General features: G+C 35.6%; 1 protein-coding gene across 1 annotated transcript in view; it reads right to left on the bottom strand.

Moving 5' to 3' along the window:
• dpy (fibrillin-like protein dumpy) overlaps positions 1 to 18,711 on the bottom strand; it is a 297,194-nt gene that overhangs the window by 251,873 nt on the left and 26,610 nt on the right. Inside the window, exons 3-4 of the mRNA XM_089103158.1 lie at positions 10,588 to 10,786; positions 3,156 to 3,260 (exon numbers count right to left, since the gene is read on the bottom strand). Coding sequence (XP_088959284.1) covers positions 3,156 to 3,260; positions 10,588 to 10,786 — 304 coding nt within the window. The remainder of the gene's footprint in view (positions 1 to 3,155; positions 3,261 to 10,587; positions 10,787 to 18,711) is intronic.

Below are 18,711 nucleotides of genomic sequence, written 5' to 3'. Positions count from 1 at the left end.
TATATATATATATATATATATATATATATATATATATATATATATATATATATATATATATATATATATATGTATATTTTATATCTGCATATGCATGTATATATGCACACACAAACACACACATATATATATATATATATATATATATATATATATATATATATATATATATATATATATATATATATATATATATATATATATATATATATATATATATATATATATATATATATATATATATATATATATATATATATATATATATATATATATATATATATATATTTATATTTATATATATATATATATATATTTATTTTTATATTTATATTTTTATATATATATATATATATATATATATATATATATATATATATATATATATATATATATATATATATATATATATATATATATATATATATATATATATATATATATATATATATATATATATATATATATATATATATATATATATATATATATATATATATATATATATATATATATATATATATATATATATATATATATATATATATATATATATATATATATATATATATCAGAATAATTTGTCACAAATTGCTAAAATTCTCCAGCCTTTTCTTTCTCCCTCTTTTGTTTTGTCTGTGAGTTAATGTTTAAAATGTGTATGGACCTTCTCCCTCCTCTACAGGTCATGGAGGCTTTGTGGTGATCAGTGCCTTTTATTTGTGAATAAAACCCTCTTATCAATGTATATTATATCCAAAATCCTGAAGGGGGGAGAGATAAAAATCGGCCTTACCCACTCATTTTGGACGTCCACCAAGATCTCTGGATCTTTCCAAGGACCTCTAACAAGTCTAGTTTATAAAAGAAAAACAAAAATATTATTAGGTCTTCCACGAAACATTTAAATTTAGAAACATTTTCAACTGCTGTGATTAGACACAAACACAAGAGGAAACTTTGGGCTGGTTCCCAATCCCAAAACACCAGGATTCTTCCGATCGTTTCCAAAATTACTGAAAATTTCCATTTCATTCCCAAATAATTGATAAAATCGTTTCCTTGATTAGTACAATTAAAATTATTTGGTTTTGTAACATGCAAAGACAAAAATAAGGTCCATCCTGATACTGAACTATCCATCTAGTTCATTTAAATGTAAGACTTGTACAAATAGCTAGGTAATTACCTCATTAAAACATTGAAAAAAAGATCGATTTTGACCCTGAAACTTGCCAAATCTTTTTTTGTAATTAAGATAAACAGCATTTTATAAATGATTCACTAAGATTCCTATAGGCGTCGTTTCACCGCGCCCAAAAATGCTAATTCTTTCTTCGCCCAAAAGAGGCTATATTTAAATAAATATAAAAGAGGTCAGAAAAATTGCGCCATCTATGACAAAACTATACACAAAAGAGGAAACAAAAATTGTGAGTTTTTTTTTACAAAGCTTGGGAAAGTAGCTAAGATACAGTCTCAGAACACAAAGAATGCTAAAAATTTTCAGAGATACAAAAAGACATAACTACAAGGAAGATGGGGGTTATTGCGGATCTCCCCCAGAAATGGTCCAACAAACCCCTTGCCTAGGAAAAAAAAGAATAATTGCTGCATCCAAATGACATATTAAAATATACTTATGAAATATTGGTATACTCATCCCCCAAAGACAAGCAGACTAGCAAACACGTGCATGTGCACGAAGTTCTAAATAAATAATAAGTTATATTTCTAAGAATTTTATTCAGGATGAATGGACAGCATTAAGAGTAAAACATACTTCAACTATATTCTTATACCTGTCCCCCTTAAACTAGCAAACTAGCATATTTAAGCATGTGCACAAACTTCTAAATGAATAATAAATTGTATTTCTAAGCAAGGCTGTATCCAGAGGGGGGGTTAGGGTGGTTTGAACCCCCCGGAAATGTTTGGTTGACTCGTAAAAACGTAACAAAAATCGATATAAACAAATTTTGTATGCGTTTTTTTTAGGTTTTTTGTGTGTACCCCCCCCCCCCTCCGAAAAAAATCTTTGAGTAAAACCCTCTCCGAAGAAAAATCCTGGGTACGGCCTTGTTTCTAAGAATTGTATTCAGGAGGAATAAAAGGATATGGCTCTAGACTCTTAAGTTCAAACCGATGGTGCTGATCTCCGTCTCAAGGCCATTCAGCCAGGAAGTGCAATGGGGGGATCGGGGCCAGCCATCCTGTGCTTTCACACACCCTTCCTGCTTACCTTCCCCAGATTTCTCCAGGTATGCATTTACAGCTGGGTCGACTTTGGCTGAACTTACACAGTCACGTCACTGACACCCGTCCCAAACTAAATAACTGGCCACACCAGGAATCGTACCCTCACCCTTCGGACAAAGGACTGCAAATCCAGCGTGGCATCCACTTGTCTAGGACAAAGTGAATTTCAGGAAGAATAGAATAGTCTTAAGAACAAAACACATTTCACCTATACTATGACCTTGAAACCTAATTATTTTTAGCTTTTTTGATTAGGAAATATGTATTTATTGAACTCTAGCCTAGCCTATCAGGTATTTTTTCACCACGCCCAACTACTCCAATGGCTATAAAGCCCAAAAGAGGCAATTATGACTGAAATTACAGAATGCAAGCTCACTAGGAATACTCATACCTGCAGGCAAGGATATACCCCTGCAAAAACAATGACAAGACATTTTAAGATTTTGGATGCCTTGGTATGCCCATCTATAATATTTTAGCTGGATGGGATGGAGGAATGGAGGTCGTCCGGAATGATGCAGACCATGACTGCTGACCATGTATCTCTGGATTCGGGGTTTCCCCTAACTAAACGCTCTGATCAGAGTGGCCTCAACCTCATGAGGTGGGTGGAGCCCACCTCAGGATTCTCAGTATCCAGGTAAATCCTGGCTCTATTCAGAATTCAGGCCTAGGGTCGGTTGGGCTTGCAACCCTCCACCCGAGACCCATTGCAACGAATGGCTTAGCAACTGCCTCGGGTGACCAACATTCTTTTATCCCATAATAGCAGTAGACCGGTCAGCCTGGAGGAGCAGAGTTGCGACGCTCTCTACGCCACCCCCAACGCGCCAGGAGCCTTAAGTAAGTAAGTAAGATGGAGGAATAATTTTAGGCATATAAATTTCACTTACCAGGGATTTCACACCCCTTTCCTCCAAAACCATCATTACAAATACACTGGTGATCTAGACATGCACCGTTTTGACATCTTTTTCCAGTAGTTAAAGGACAGTCACCTGAAATAAAAAGAATACCATTGTTTAAAAAATTAACATCAAAACATTAAATAAAACGATTTGACATTGTTTCTTGAAACGTTAAAAAAATGAGATGCTTAATATGTTTGAAATGTTTAATAAAGCGTTTAAATAAAAGATTTAAAAAACAAATCAAAATGCATAGGCTAAGTAAGAACCGTTTTGACATAGTTTTTGAAATATTTAAAGAAATGAAAAACTTAAAACGTTTGAAACCTTCGATGAAACGTTTAAGAAAAAGCATATCAAAACAAAAAAGCCGTTTTGACACCGTTTTTTGGAAGTTTAAAAAATAAAAACTTAAAAAGTTTTATGAGACAAAAAAACATATCAAAACATAAAAAAAAACATTTGACATCTTTTTCCAGTGGTTAAAGGGCAGTCACCTGAAATAAAAAGAAAAACATATCATCTATCCAAAACCTGTTTCATTAGTCCTGCTTGCATTATATTTTAATTGGTTAGCATCATATTTTAATTAAGTTCAACCTTGGGGTAAGTTTTACTTTATTTGCACATAGCTTAACTTATAATCTACTAAAAATTAATGAACTACAAACAATTGTAAAGTATAAACACTTAAGATTTTAAATATACACAACTTCTACATAAAAAGCATTGCCAATTAATCTTCAATTGTCCCAAGTAAAAAATCATAATTGAACTATTAAGCCAGTTCATATATATGAACTGACACCACAAAAAAAAACTGCAGAGCTCTGGCTTTTACTAACTAAAACTAAAAAAAAACACAACAAAAACTTTGGGTTCTGGTGGTAGGTAATCAACAAGAGTTCTGACGAAAAAGTAAAAAGTACTGAAATTGTTACTATTTCGTTAAGTATTGTTTATGTAACATGTCGTTGATTAGACACTAGAATTTACTGAAGAGTATGGAGAAGATACTGTGGCTGTTGACCCTAAGTGTCATACCTCAACTTCAGAAGTGGCACCATCACCACATTCTTTTTCCTTCTTTGGCATTGATAAGATATTAGAGATTCAGATATAGCCATTTCCTTTAACATGAGACCTTAAACAGCTCTATACAATGTGCCAGTGCCCTGCTAGCAGTGAAGAAGGAAAAAAGGGAAAAAGAGGACACATTAGTGCTACCCATGCAAAAAAAGGGAATTTCTTTGTTGTTCAAGCCAGGGGAGTGTAAGTTTCCTTAATATGGCTTTTGCCCATGGCAACGCAAAGGGTGCACTTTTTATTTTGATCCAATTTGGTATCAAAATATTAATTTTTGGGTTACTATTGACTGAGGTTAGTCTTTTAATAGGTTGCAGCTACCATTGCAACCACAATAATGTTTGATTTGGAAATGTTAATCACTAGCTATACATAAATGAAACTGGTATCTTTTTCAGTTCAGATGGCAAATATTTAAGTAAAAAAAAAAGAAAAATCCATCAATTACAGATGAGAACCCTGTTGACAAAAAAAAACAAGGCGAAAAAATACAACAGTTAAAAATGACAGCCCTGTTTACAAGAAAACAGAAGACAACATATCTATATATTTAGAATATTTTACTTCATTATCTATTTGAAACAATAGAGTACATGAAGACTAAATATATTGATTTTAGGGCATCAACTGTTTTCTTGTGGTCTTTTTCCTCTTCTCTGAAGTTCAATGTACAATGATACTCAGTTCTTGGAAGAGCGCTTTTTGTTATAACTACAATCTTCACACTTGATCACCAAAGTATGATGTCACCAGTTCAAATGAAAAGATTTTAAATGCAGGCATTTTTTTGAATTACATTGAAATTTTCTTATACCATAAACTTACAATATAGATATCAGCAACATTCCTGTAGCCAATTAACATCCACTTGGTAGCCCTTTAATACCCGATTAATAATAGGCTATTTAGTATGTTTGTTATAACTGATTTGTGTTTTTTGTTCTCTTCTTCTTTCTTTCTTTCCAGTAAGCCCTTGATTTACTGGATTTTTTTTTTGATAATAAAGTTTAAGTGAGTCAGTGTGGGGCAAAGTAAAAACGCTTTGACAGGTGAATTAAATGATAATATAGGAAATTACATCAAGATCTTGATAGTTTGTGCTTCTTGTTTTCTTCTCCTTTATTTTGTTGCAGCTGATTTAATGATTTCACATTTGTGATTTATTATTTCACTCATTTGTGCTTACTGATATGAGTTACTGGATATTTGTTTTAATAAATGATAATGTCAGCTGACTTCAAATCACACTGTCTTGAAAAAGAACTGAAAGCTTTAGTTTGAGAGTCTTTTCCCATAAAAAATAAATTTACAATACATCTTATACCATATAGATTTGGAAATCTTATACCATACCAGCCATCTTATACCAGCCATCTTATACCATATAGATTTGGAAATCTCATTCTAAATCAAAAGTCCACATATTTTCTCAATATCATAAGTTTAAAGTAAAAAATTACACACACAAATTTGTAATTACTATTTGAGATTGCAGAAGAATGCTTTATAAAAACCTAATTATGACATATTCAACTGTAATTCTGACATCTCAAGATTTTCTAAAAACCAATTTTTGAAAAAAAAACACAATACTCAGTTAGCTTGAAATGCAATCTCCCAAGTTTTCAATAGGCTACATACAATATTAGTTCCTTTATTATTTCTGACAGTTATCTTTTTTTTTCAGCTCAACTAAATTTATTCCAAAAATAAACTGAACAAAATTGGAAAAAAAATACTTCCAATTTTGAGTTCCCAATTTTGAGATTTAATTGAGCTCTCAAAACAAGGTCTTCTAATATCATTAATCAAAATAAGATGCATAAGTTTAATATTACCAAAAACTAGGCTATTTTGTTTATTTGTTGGTTTTAGCATTGTACATGGCTTTTAAGCCTTACTTCTCCATGCTCCTCTAATTTAATTTGTATTTTAGTTCTATTTATTACATAACCAGATCTTCACACTTTGCTCTGGATTAAGGTAAAATTCTACTTTAGCTACTTTTGAATATCTTGGAAAGGGGTTAGGTTAGGAAAATGAAACTTTCAGGGATTGGTCTACAAGCTAAATTATGTCCTAGGAAGGTATTTTGAAGTACATACCTCCATTCCTTCTCCCTCTAGAGGGCCCTAACCATAGATGACCTTAAAAATCAGTGAGTTATAGAAGTGACACCTTGCAAAATATATCTTATGCTTAAATGAAGTATAACAAAATAGTTTTCAGCTTCACAACTTTGCTCAATCCCAATTTATAAGGTTTTAAAGATATGCAAATACATTTCCTACATTTTGGAAATAAACATTGATATGGCACAAAAATTCTGCTCAAATAAATGAAATTGCATTTTCAGAGCTAAAGCCAGAGAAAAAGAAACTGATAGCTGAAAATTAAGGTAAAATGTTGTTTTGTCAAAATTTCAATGGGTATAGACCTGTCATGTAGGCAAATTTCAGGACCCTCTAGAGGGAGACGGAGTGGAGGTAGGTACTTCAAAATGCCTTCCCGGGACATACTTTAGCCTGTAGACCTATCCCTGAAAGTTTCATTTTCCTAACCTAACCCCATTCCAAGATAGCCAAAAGTAGCTAAAGTAGAATTTTACCCCTGTCTGGTCTAGGGTAATATAATAAATGTCTTCACAAAGAGATTACAAGTTTATTTGTTGGTTGTTGTTTTTCTTGGGGGGGGGGAAATTAAATAGGTGATGGGGTATTAAAAGATGAATAGAATATGGAATGTTTCAAGATTCCATTAAAGAGGTTTTACATTTAATAAACATCTTTTTTTATAAACAAGTTTTCAAGGAATGCACCTTTGCCTAATACTTAAGTTTTATAAATTCCTTATGAAATGTACAATTTTATGACAAGCCTACAGCCATAGCAAAGCCTACAGTTGTAGCAACCGCCAAAAGGACATGACAATTTTATTTTGGACATGACAATTTTATTAAGGACATGACTATAGCCTGTTTCTCTGTCTATAGTTTAAATAGACATTCATTTCTGACCAAAATGATTATTATATTCGTAATCAGCATAAAAAAAAGGCATCGAATGGTATATTCACTTTAGTTGTTACTCAATAATATGATTTGGTAAAAATTTACCAGCTTATCATCTAAATTTCCTTACAAAATTTTAAAATTTACATACTTTCAATAAGAAAAACATGCAAATTCGAAATTCAAGCGTGTGACTTTATTTGAAATTCAAAGTTCAGATGTACTGAATGCCAAAGGAATATTGCATTCTACAATGGCATTTAGCTTCTTACAGAGTTGGTCAGATCGCAAATCTTTGAAGCCCGACATACGACTCTGATTTACAGTGGCTTTACATTGCCTGTTTCTCTGTCTATAGTTTATTAGTACTTTTAAAAAAGCTTCTTTTTGTTCTAATTAAACAACCATAGGGTTTCAGGAGTCGTTCTTAAAGAATTGGGACAGAATTCAAACTTTAGCGTAAAGAGCGAGGTGTTGAGGAAGGACAACCTCCCTCATAATCGTAATAATTTCTGCGCGTTTTCAGTTTTAATGCTGCTCCTTACTTTCAGTTGAAAAAAAAATTCTTTTTAATTTCTGGCCGTTTTTTAAATAATGCTAGGAAATCTGGCTACACCTCCACGGAGAACTCCCTCCTCTCCACGGATTTATTCTGTAGATAATTCAATTCTGGGGAAAATTTACCCCGGACATTTACCTTTCACATCTCCACGCGTAATATTGAGCCGGCCAAAAGAAAGCAAGACATGAGACGAATTTCGTATAGGAATTCTGGTAAATTCCCCCGATGTAAAATTTCCCCTGAAAAATGCACCCCATGGAAAATTATCCCCGTGGAAAATTCCAATAGCTGGAAATCCCCCCCCCACCCTAGAAATTAAGCATACTTCTTAATAACAAATACTATACGTAAACAATGGACACACTTTGTAATTTAAAGACCTTTCTCCAGGGGCTGTGGGGGGGTCATAGTATCTCCAAAGACATAGCTATTTGCCCTTTTAACTATGCTAAATAAAATGGCTATCTCAAAATTTTGACCGAACGATTTTGAGAAAAAAAGGTTCGTAGGAGGGGGCCTAGTGGCCCTCGAATTTTGTTGGTCTCTTAAAAAGGGCTTTAGAAATATTCATTTCTGTTCAAATAAGCCTTCTCCCGATATTCTAGGACCACTGGGTCGATACGATCACCCCTGGGAAAAAAGCAAAAAAAAACAACAAAGAAATAAACACGCATGATCTTTCTTCTGGCAAAAAATGCAAAATTCCATATTTTTGCAGATAGGATCTCGAAACCTCTACTTTAGAGTTCTCTAATACGCTGAATCTGACGTTGTGATTTTCAATAAGATTCTATAACTTTTAGTGGGTGTTTCCCCTTTTTTTCGAAAATACCGCAAATTTTATCAGACTCGTAAAGTTTAATGAGTAAGAAAGAAAATTGAGAAAAAGGACAAACTCCCCCCAGTATTTTGAAAAAAAATAGGTTTTTATAGAAAAATCCTTCGCTCCTCAAGGGGCGGAACCAGGATTTTTTTTTTGGGGGGGGGGCAAGATAGTGTGATCCGATAAACTTGCGTTAGGAGCAAGTTTAATTAACGCAATCTTGCGTTAATTAAGTTAATTACACTACTTTAGACTACGCAAGGGGTCGCGCGCCCCCTGCCCTTCCCCTGGATCCGCCACTGGACTCCTCTTGCTACATTTTCTTGAATGACGTCCTTGTTCCTGTCAAACGATGAAGCACCAATTTGACTAAATCATGAAACACAAAAATTTCTATGATTGGGTAATCACTTGTTAATTAATAAGGTCTAGACCAGACATTTTCGCAACATCTTATTTTTGAACCCGAGGGGGGGGGGCTGTAAAGTCAAGGGAAGAGCCCAAAATAGCCAAAACACTGGAAAAACCTCGAGGTTTAGGGGAGTTTGGTTGTTCCTCTCCCTCCCTTCATTTGCATGGGTCAACACTTGTAGTTCTCAAAGATTGAAATTGACACCTAAAGCTACAACCTTATAATACTAAATTATGATGCCATTGTCTTATTTACTCTTCGTTTACAAAACCTTCCAGTTGTTTGACTAAGTTATATCATTGAATGACTTTCTGAGATATTGTATGCTATAGCCTTGAAATTATTTGCATTTCCTTCCCTTTTGAAGAAGGTCAGTGGTTTTTTTTTTTTTTTTATTTGCTACTGCTACTTAATTTAGGCTATAATATTTTAAATGTACAGCCTGATCCACTTCAACGTCGTTATAACCATATTTACACATAGGAAGTTGGTAGGTAGTTAAGGGAGGTAAGGTAGTAAGGAGGTAAGGTTGGTAAGGTAGGTAGGGAGAAAACAAAAATTCCTTCTAAAAACAGAAATGCGGCTCTTGGAGCGTCAGACTCCTCTTCGCCACATATCTGTGAAATCAACACACGCAAGAACCAAGGGGGTGCCCACCTTTACCACCTGGTGTACATATCAGAACGCCACGTGTCCCACATAGTTCCGCCACACTTGGCACAGTTTCAGCCACGCTTGGCACACTCCCACCACGCTGGGCCCGTGACACCTGGTGCACGTGATTTCTGAAACTGGGCACCCCCTCAGTAATGATGTGTCTCTAGGGGAAGTAATAATTATGGCGGAGAGGGAAGACAAATTAGAATAAACAATTAACAACGGAACAATAAGAAATCGTGGACGTATTCGGACATTTTTCAGCGCAAGTTATGGTGTTTAACAATGATTAAGATCAAAAATGCACAGATTAGGCTATGCGATCAGGGATACCATGGGAAAGACTTAATAACGAACCAGTTTATAGTAATGACAGTTTATAAGAATGAATTTACTAGAAAATATGACAATTTATTCAAGGAGAGTTTACGCATGTTTTATCAAAAGAAAGGAAAGCCTCAAAGAGCTCCTCCCCAAACTCCCCAATTTTTCCTATACGTGCCGCTTATTCCAATATCAAAATAAACTATTGTTTTGATTATCGACCTCCTCTCCCCTTCAAAAAATATCCAAACGCACATAACTGGGAAGGAGGCTTACTCTGCATTCATTAATTCTTATATTGTTTCTACCTGTGTTATAGAATATAAAGCCTCATAGGGAGTTAAAGTATACGGGAGCTTCTATGATTTAACTCATGAATTAACAAATTAGATTACGTTACTGATGTATTGGAATATACATGTGTAACCTAGATCTAATGTATTGGTTGTATTACAAATGTATCGATGACCCTTCAGAGGCTGCACCCGGGGATAGCCGTCCCCTTGCTCCCCCAAGCTACTAAATTGTGGAACATATGCTTACCTGTACATTTCAGGTCCCGTCTGAGCTCATCTGAACCCATAAAACAGTTAGGAACTCCATCACATAATTTGCTAATTTCAAATAATTGTAATACATCTACAGACTCATTCACTTGACATCCAAACAAGCCGTCTTCTAAATGCAAGAAAAATAACTCTCGTCGAATGCCAAACCCGAGATCTGAGTATTGAGCATAGATCTGAAATAAAAATATTACTATTATTATTATTAATTAGTTTTTATTTTACCATCTTATTTTTATTTATTAGCTTAACGAACAAATCAGTGAGCATAGGAAATTGAAGAAAGGTAATTCAGATTTGATTCCAAGAAAATAACATGTATTTAACACCATCTAGCGTTACCCAGAAAATAATAAGGATAGTTCTACAAATCTAAATAAAAATATTATTTACATTAATTTTATTGATCTCCTCTGCATTAAGCTGACAATAAAAGACTCATTTTGCCAAATTGAAAAAAAAATTATTTTTCTTTCTTTTACTTCTTTGTGCTTATGGAATTTAACTTTGGATTTTAATTGAAATTGATTTTTAACAATTAAACTTAATTTAAGGTTATTTTGTCTTATTTGTAGTTCTGCCAGGTAACGCTGTACAGTAAGGGGCACCAGCAGGAGCGCGGCTAAGGGGGGACAACCCCACCCAAAGCTGGGGGGGCGTCTTTGGTGTCTTAATTTAGCTTATGTGTCCACATTTGTCGGCACAATGGACAATTTTGTCGGCAAATTCTATATACCCCCTCTCCAAACTCAAAGCCCTAGCTTCACTCCTAGAGCACCAGCAGTTTAAGCCCAATTATACCCTTGTAAGAGTCCCAACGGCTCATTTTTGTTTAGTGTCTTATATTCTTTGCCACGGGTGGTAACATTCTAAATAGAAGAATTGAGTTCTGCTATCCTAGTTCTGCTCTCCTTCTTCTTCTGATTAGCAGAGTTCTGCTCTACTAACACAAATTGATTACACATTAGGGGCCATTTTACCATAAAGATTCAGTTGAATTTACCATATTCCTGACCAGTATTGATCATGCAGAGATACCTCTTCTCACCATCATCTGGTCATCACTGGTAATAGAGATACCATCTTCCCGTCATCACTGGTGAAACAACACTTGTAATTATTCATTTATCAATAACCATTTACCACTTGTCTAACCTTTCCTTAACAGAGAAATTAACTTTCTTCTCACTGTTTGTTTCAATTCAAGTGTGAACCATTATGCCAAAAATTAAATAGAAGTTGACGAAACAGGGGACATATTACCGCTAATCAGCTAATAGCGCTTATCTCGTCCAGGTTCAGTTTAGTATGCCAACAAAACGCGCTGCATATTGACTGTGTACTTTTGTTTGGTGGCGTTGATTGGGGCATCAACCCCCCGAGTTTTGACAACCTAGATTTGGAAGAATTCCGTTTTCGGCTATCTTTATTAAAAAATGCCTTTTTTGGTATTTTTTTTAGAGTTGAAAAATTGACGAACTCACCCTCCCAAGTCGATTTTGAAAAATACACTTACCCTCTCCCTCTAAATATTTCTGAATGGTTTTTGGTCACAGTTATTAATGACGTATTCAAAAGTGCTTACAATATCACCAAGAGCGCTAAAACATAGAGGCATGTTCTTATTAAGCCCTTTCAATTTATTCAAATCCAATTCTAATGCTGAAGCATCAATTCCCATCATTAATTGTTTCTCGTTCGCTAAACTAAAGGGAAAGAGAGAGAACACTTCCCTGTAATTTCATGGTAAAAAGTGTGCTTTCCTTTCATTGGTTTATACCAGGGACGTATTTTCGCTACGCGTTCATATTATTCCTTAAGGAAATAGAATTTCTAGAGAGCCAAATAACTAATTAGGTTCTAAGCAAGGCCGTACCCAGGAGGTTGGGGTTGAACACCCTCCTCCCCCCAAATGTTTGTCTGAATCATAAAAACTTGACAAAAATGGATATAAACTAAATTTATATGTGTTTTTAGAGGTAGTTTTGTGTAAACCTCCCCGAAAAAAAAAATCCTGGATACGGCCCATGTTCTAAGACTGCACTGGGGATACATGACGTACAGAAAAAAAATCAAGAATAACTTCTGAATTTCCCTGTAATTTCATGGCAAAAAGTGTGTTTTGCTTTCATTGGTTTATACCAGGGACGTATTTTCGTTACCCATTTATATTATTCCTCAAGGAAATGGAATATTTCTAGAGAGCCAAATGACTAATTAAGTTCTAAGCAAGGCTGTATCCAGGGGAGTCGGGTTGACTTACCCCCCCCCCCCCCCAAAAAAAAAAATATAAACTAAATTTTTATGTGTTTTTAGAGGTATTTTTGTGTAAACCTCCCAGAAAGAAAATCCTGGTGTAAAACACCACACGAAAAAAAATCCTGGATACGACCCTGGTTCTAAGAGTGCACTGGCGATGGATGACGTACTAAAAAATGAAGAACAACTTCTAAATGGCCGTTTAATAGGCTAAGTGTTTTGATTTTCAGTCACAATTTCGTTTTTGTTTCCATAAAATGACTCCTTTTTTCGTGTTTTCCGCTATTTTACTGTTCAAGGGAACGAGGGTTAGTTGTGTGACTCTGTAAGCTTTGCCAGAGTCACCCAGCTCCAAATGGGTACCTGGAGACATCCAGGGAAGGTAAACAGAGAGGGTGGTTGAAAACACGTGGTGCCTGGCCCCAACCCTCCCATTACATTTTCTAGAACGTGCCTTATAAAGGTTATATAATTACTACTTTATCTATGGGACGGAGGAGGAGCGTGCGTAGCTGTGTTGGTGTAAAGATGCAAAGGTGGAGCCAATTTTCCAAGATCGAGTGAAAATGAATGTGAAAACTGAAAAATGAGCCATATAGCACAATAAAAAAATATGTCATAAAGAAAGATTTAAAGGAAATGGGAAATTCGTGGGCGGGTGTAAAAAGGGGGGCTTTGAATAGATTGGGGGGGAGGAGGAGCGTGCGAAGCTGTGTTGGCCTCAGGCAGCTTGGTGCTGCGGTGGCTAGGGCAAGCTTGGTGCTGAGGTGGCTAGGGCACGTTGTGCGAATGAAGAGATGACAGATTGCCGACGATTGTTCTTTTCGGCCAACCGTCTAGGGCTAAACGGAAAGCAGGTCGTCCTCGTCTGGGGAGGACGTCATAAAGAAAGATTTAAAGGAACTGGGAGAGTCGTGGGCGGGTGTAAAAAGGGGGGCTTTGAATAGATTGGGCTGGAGGAGGAGCGTGCGTAGCTGTGTTTGCCTCAGGCGGCTTGGTACTGCGGTGAGTTGTCAGTAGTAGTAGTAGTATTTTATCAAGCCGTGAATTAAACTTAAATTGATCTTATTCGCCAGCACATGGGGATTTTCAAAATTAGTCATCTGCTACAAGTCGTGAACAATATTTTCTAGGTTGGAAAAAACTCCTAAGAAAGGCATAAGAAAGGCAGGGCCACCAAGAGGGGGTGAATTGCCTCCCCTAGAATCTCAGAAATACCTACTCTGGTCTCATTGAGAAAATCGAAAAAAAACTATCCATTTATAAAGTCACTACACCAAAAAGTCAATTCTTTTCTTTAAGAGAAAGAGGAGGGCTACATCCAGGGCTGCCAAGTCACGCCAAGTGTAGGGGGGCACTTTTTTATTTTTTTTAATGAAGATACAAAAAAAGATATTTATAAAATTTAGGGAGGGGATAATTTTTTTCTATCAAAATACCAAAAAATGTGTTTTTAAAAATATGCAGTGGGCGATAAATTCTATGGGGGCACTCCCTCTCAATTGTCACCTCAGGCTTGATTTCCTCCCCCGAGGTCTATACCTGTTAAATACCAATGGTTCGGTAATTATATGCGTTCAGTCCATTCTTTATTAGGGGACATTGTAAGAGAATTGAAGCAAAAAAAAAAAAAAAAAAACATAGAAACGAAATTGCATGCAAACGAAGTGTCAGTAATGTATCCCGTGCGTTATTTGATCAGTTCAATTAACTTCAACTTTGAAACATATTTTCGACTAATCAGAGGGATGATTGAAGGCGAATTTTTGAAAGTAGATGGGATGGAAGTTTAGAAAGGCCGTATCTCTATTTATATGCTAAATCTAGAACGAAACATAAAGACAGATGGATGGATCCATGGGGAATCTCTTGGGACACGATCACTCCTCCCAGAAGACCAAAAGTTCAGCTAATTATAATAGTGGAAGGGCGGAAAATATCAATCGGGGAGCCAACGTTTCGTTGATGGGTCCCCCAAAAATTAATTATGTATCCACCCCCTTAAAGACACACTACGAGTGAAAAATATTTGGAAACTTTTTTGCTGATACAAGCTTTTCACATCAAGCTCTCGTCGTTTAAACTCTGCGTCTAGGGGGTCAGCGTTTACCCCCCCCCTCCCAGAAAACAACCCCTGTGGAAAATACACCCTTCCGCGGAAAATAAGGCTATCCAAATTTGCGAATTTTATTTGAGTTTTATTTTTTTAATTTCCGCAGGGGGAAGGAGTTTCGGTACTTGTGTATTATGCACCACTCACTCAATTTTACGTTGTGTAAAGCTCGAGAACAAACCAGCTCGAACTCTGAACAGTTTCACATCAAGCTCTCGCCGTTTAAACTGTGCGCCTATGCGTCACAGGTACAGTGACGGAAGAAGACGGATCGTCATTAAAGCTTAACTTCTTTATTGACAGATGTAAATGAAATGTGGCGCTTGCATTACTCAATCCACCCTTCCTTAATAGCATGTTTATTTGTGCGCCTTTCTCTTTTTTTATTGCTCTCAACTAAAAAGAGAAACTGGCGGAAGCTATTTCTTTTATGGATTATTCTAACTACCGTCATTTAAGGGATGTACGGGTGTTAAATTTTATGAAGGGTGTTCTACCCTACTTATAGGCTTTGTTCCGCTCGTAAAACAAAGATAGCATACTTTATAGACATTATTAAGAGAATGCAATTACACAGAAAATGTCAAGATTCATTTCGCTACTTTTGTGATGTCAGGGTATATGAGGAGTCACTATTAAAGGGGGGGGGGTCCTTTACATCTTTCAAGGAATTATTTCGTCTCGAAGAGATGTTGCTCAGGAAATGCAATAATTAAACACCCTTACATGTAGGGTTCCAATAGATTTACACGTCACAGGTGTAAACCAATTAAACTAATTTTTTTTTACCACGGAATTGTATGAAAGTAATCTCTATTTTTCGCTTTCGTTTAGAATTCACTCTTGTTTTACTCTTTTACTCTTTTACTTTACTCCACTTTGGGTTACTCCTTTTCTCTTTCGAAACTACAGTATTTCACACCAGTTCTCCACTTCTCCAGACATCTCTATAATTAATTTAAAGACTTAAAGACTAATTACTTAAATAATTGACTTAAAGTTAGTTTGAGTAGCTTTGATCATTACAAGGGCTGAACTTGAGAAAGTACGTTAAAATACCAGAAATGAGGACATTACTACAACGAGCCTCCTTAAAAGGAGAGGGTAGATTTGAAATGGAAAAGAATATTTGCAAAACTCGCTTTCGTAAATGAAAACGAGCGCATCTATCCATATAAGGAGGAAGACATCTTCGAAATATTAATTGTAATTAATGGTAATTAATGTAATTAATGGTATTTCTTGGTATATGGAATTAAGGCACAGTTTTACGTGCAACAGCACGAGCACAAAGAAACGCATAAATGAACCACATGGTGATACAATGATATATATATATATATATATATATATATATATATATATATATATATATATATATATATATATATATATATATATATATATATATATATATATATATATTATGGGTGTGTTCAATCTTTACTACTTTGAATTTTTGAGTGGTTTTAATGTCAGGGTTGTTGGCAAATTCTTTTTAGTTTCTTATTTTATTTATAAATTTATTTAGTTTCTTATTATATTAAGGTGTCCATCAAAAGTAGAAATAACCCTAGCAAAAGCTATCTTATACTGGAGTAGGACTAGAAAAAGTACTGGAAATCCTCCCTATTCCCCAAAATTGAGTAAAAAAAAATAAAACAAAAATATAATATAGTCAGGCGTTTAATTTATCAGATAGAAGAGGTTAAGCGAAAGGCCAATCCTTATATGGTGTACCAGATAAATACAGTAAAATGATTAGCATTGTATATGTACGAATATGATGATATGTACGAATATAACATTGCTGCGATTAAGAGAGGAAATGAGGTTAGTAGCTGGTTTCATACTGAATCCGGAGATAAGCAGGGTTAAGTTCTATCTCCATTTATATGAAATTCATTTTAAGGAACACAGCAAAGGCTATGGGAAAACACGGAATCAAACAGGGAAGTAAAACTCTCCTGGACTTACATTATGATGATGATTTGAAGATCCTAGATGAAAACGTTAGCAAAATGAACGGATTTTTGGAGCTTTTGATAGTTAAGAGTACAAGAATAGGTTTGAAAATTAATGTTATGAATAATCAGTCGCAGAGATTAGAAATAAGTGAAGGTGAAGAGCTGATGTTGGGTAACGAGAAGATCAATCAACGGGCGCTCCGAAGAACGGACGTAGATTTACCAGATGTTTTTCAGAGGAACTATCTATGTTTTATTTTGGGCAGCCGACTCGGCTGACTGAGCGTATTTCAAACAGTAGGTTGTACGTAAGTGTGGTTCAATCCCGCTTTCTAGGGCTATAATTAAGAGAAAGGTTGAGATAGCTTAGGCAAGTTCTGCGGATGAAGGATGCCAGATTTCTGAAGATTGCCCTTTTCGCCCAACCATTTTGGACTAAACTGAAAGTAAATCGTCCGCGATTGGGGTTGAAGGATTTCGTAAAGAAAGATTTAAGGGGAATGGGAACTTCCTGGGGGGGGGGTGTGTAAAGAGGGAAGGTTTGAATAGATTAGGATGGTGGAGGAGCTTGCGCAGCTGCGTTAGCCACAGTCGGCTGGGTACTGCGGTGAGTTGTTAGTAGTAGTAGTAGTAGTAGCACTAGTGATGACAGTGGTCAAGTATGGTCCAGAATCATGGGTTCTACGAAAGATGGAGGAGGATTTTCTAGATGTTTTCAGAAATTATCTAGGGACTGTTTTGGGTGCCGTCTGACTGACCGTATTTCAAACAATAAACTGTACGAAAAATTGGTTCAATCCTGGTTTCTATGGCTGTAATGAGAGAAATCTTGAAATGGCTAGGACACGTTCTGTGGATGAATGATAACAGATTAGCAAGGATCTTCCTTGCCAGCCAACCATCTATGTCCGAACGAGAAGCTGTTTGTCCTCGAATGAGGTGAGAGGATGCTGTAAGGAAAGGTTTAAGGGAAACTGGGTTTTCTTGGAGAGCGTAAAGAGGAAGGTATTGAATGGATTGGGATTTAAGGAGTGTGCGCAGCTGTGTTGACCTCATATGGCATCGTACTGTAATACGTTGTTAGTAGAAATAGTAAATCGTACTGCAATGAGTTTCTCGTGTGGCTTTAAAATAATAAAGAGAGACCATAAGTGCACGGCAGGCCTGAAGACTCATGTGGCAATGAACACAACTTTATTTTTTAGTTTATTTTAATTAGTACCTCAGCTGTAGAGAAAATGTTAAAACAATTACCCTATACTGGAGCAGGGGTACAATGAACCCCATAAGATACGTGGTACTCGCCATAGTCGGATAATCTTGTTACAATGAAATGGCATTTTCCGGAGAGGATTTTAGGACTAAAGATGATGTTCAGAAAACTGTCGTATAGGGATTGGCCTTGAATAAATCCCCTAAAACCCCAATACCTCCCCATTCACGGGTCAAACAGATAGGTAGAGGATTTTAGTGCATACATCAATGCATTTCGTGCGTGATAGCTCATATTTAGCCAAAGACAATGTTCTTAGGGAGTCTACACCCAAGGAAACTTGTACACAAATTGTGAGGAATAGATTGAGAAGGATTTGAGGAGGAAATTTTTGGAATTGGGGTAAAAGGGGAGGACTGGATGCTGAAGACTTTGAAGAGTAATAGCCAACTTCTTATTAAGAGTATTGGAATTCAAGTCCGTGTCACGATACAATACAGAGCTATTTTTTGGAGAACAGACGGTCAGGATGGAGATGACGGGAAGATG

This window comes from Artemia sp. Qi Xiang Cuo, chromosome 17, assembly GCF_049724085.1.
Source record: "Artemia sp. Qi Xiang Cuo chromosome 17, ASM4972408v1, whole genome shotgun sequence".
Taxonomy (NCBI): domain Eukaryota; kingdom Metazoa; phylum Arthropoda; class Branchiopoda; order Anostraca; family Artemiidae; genus Artemia; species Artemia sp. Qi Xiang Cuo.
This window is presented reverse-complemented; position numbering and strand designations above follow the sequence as displayed.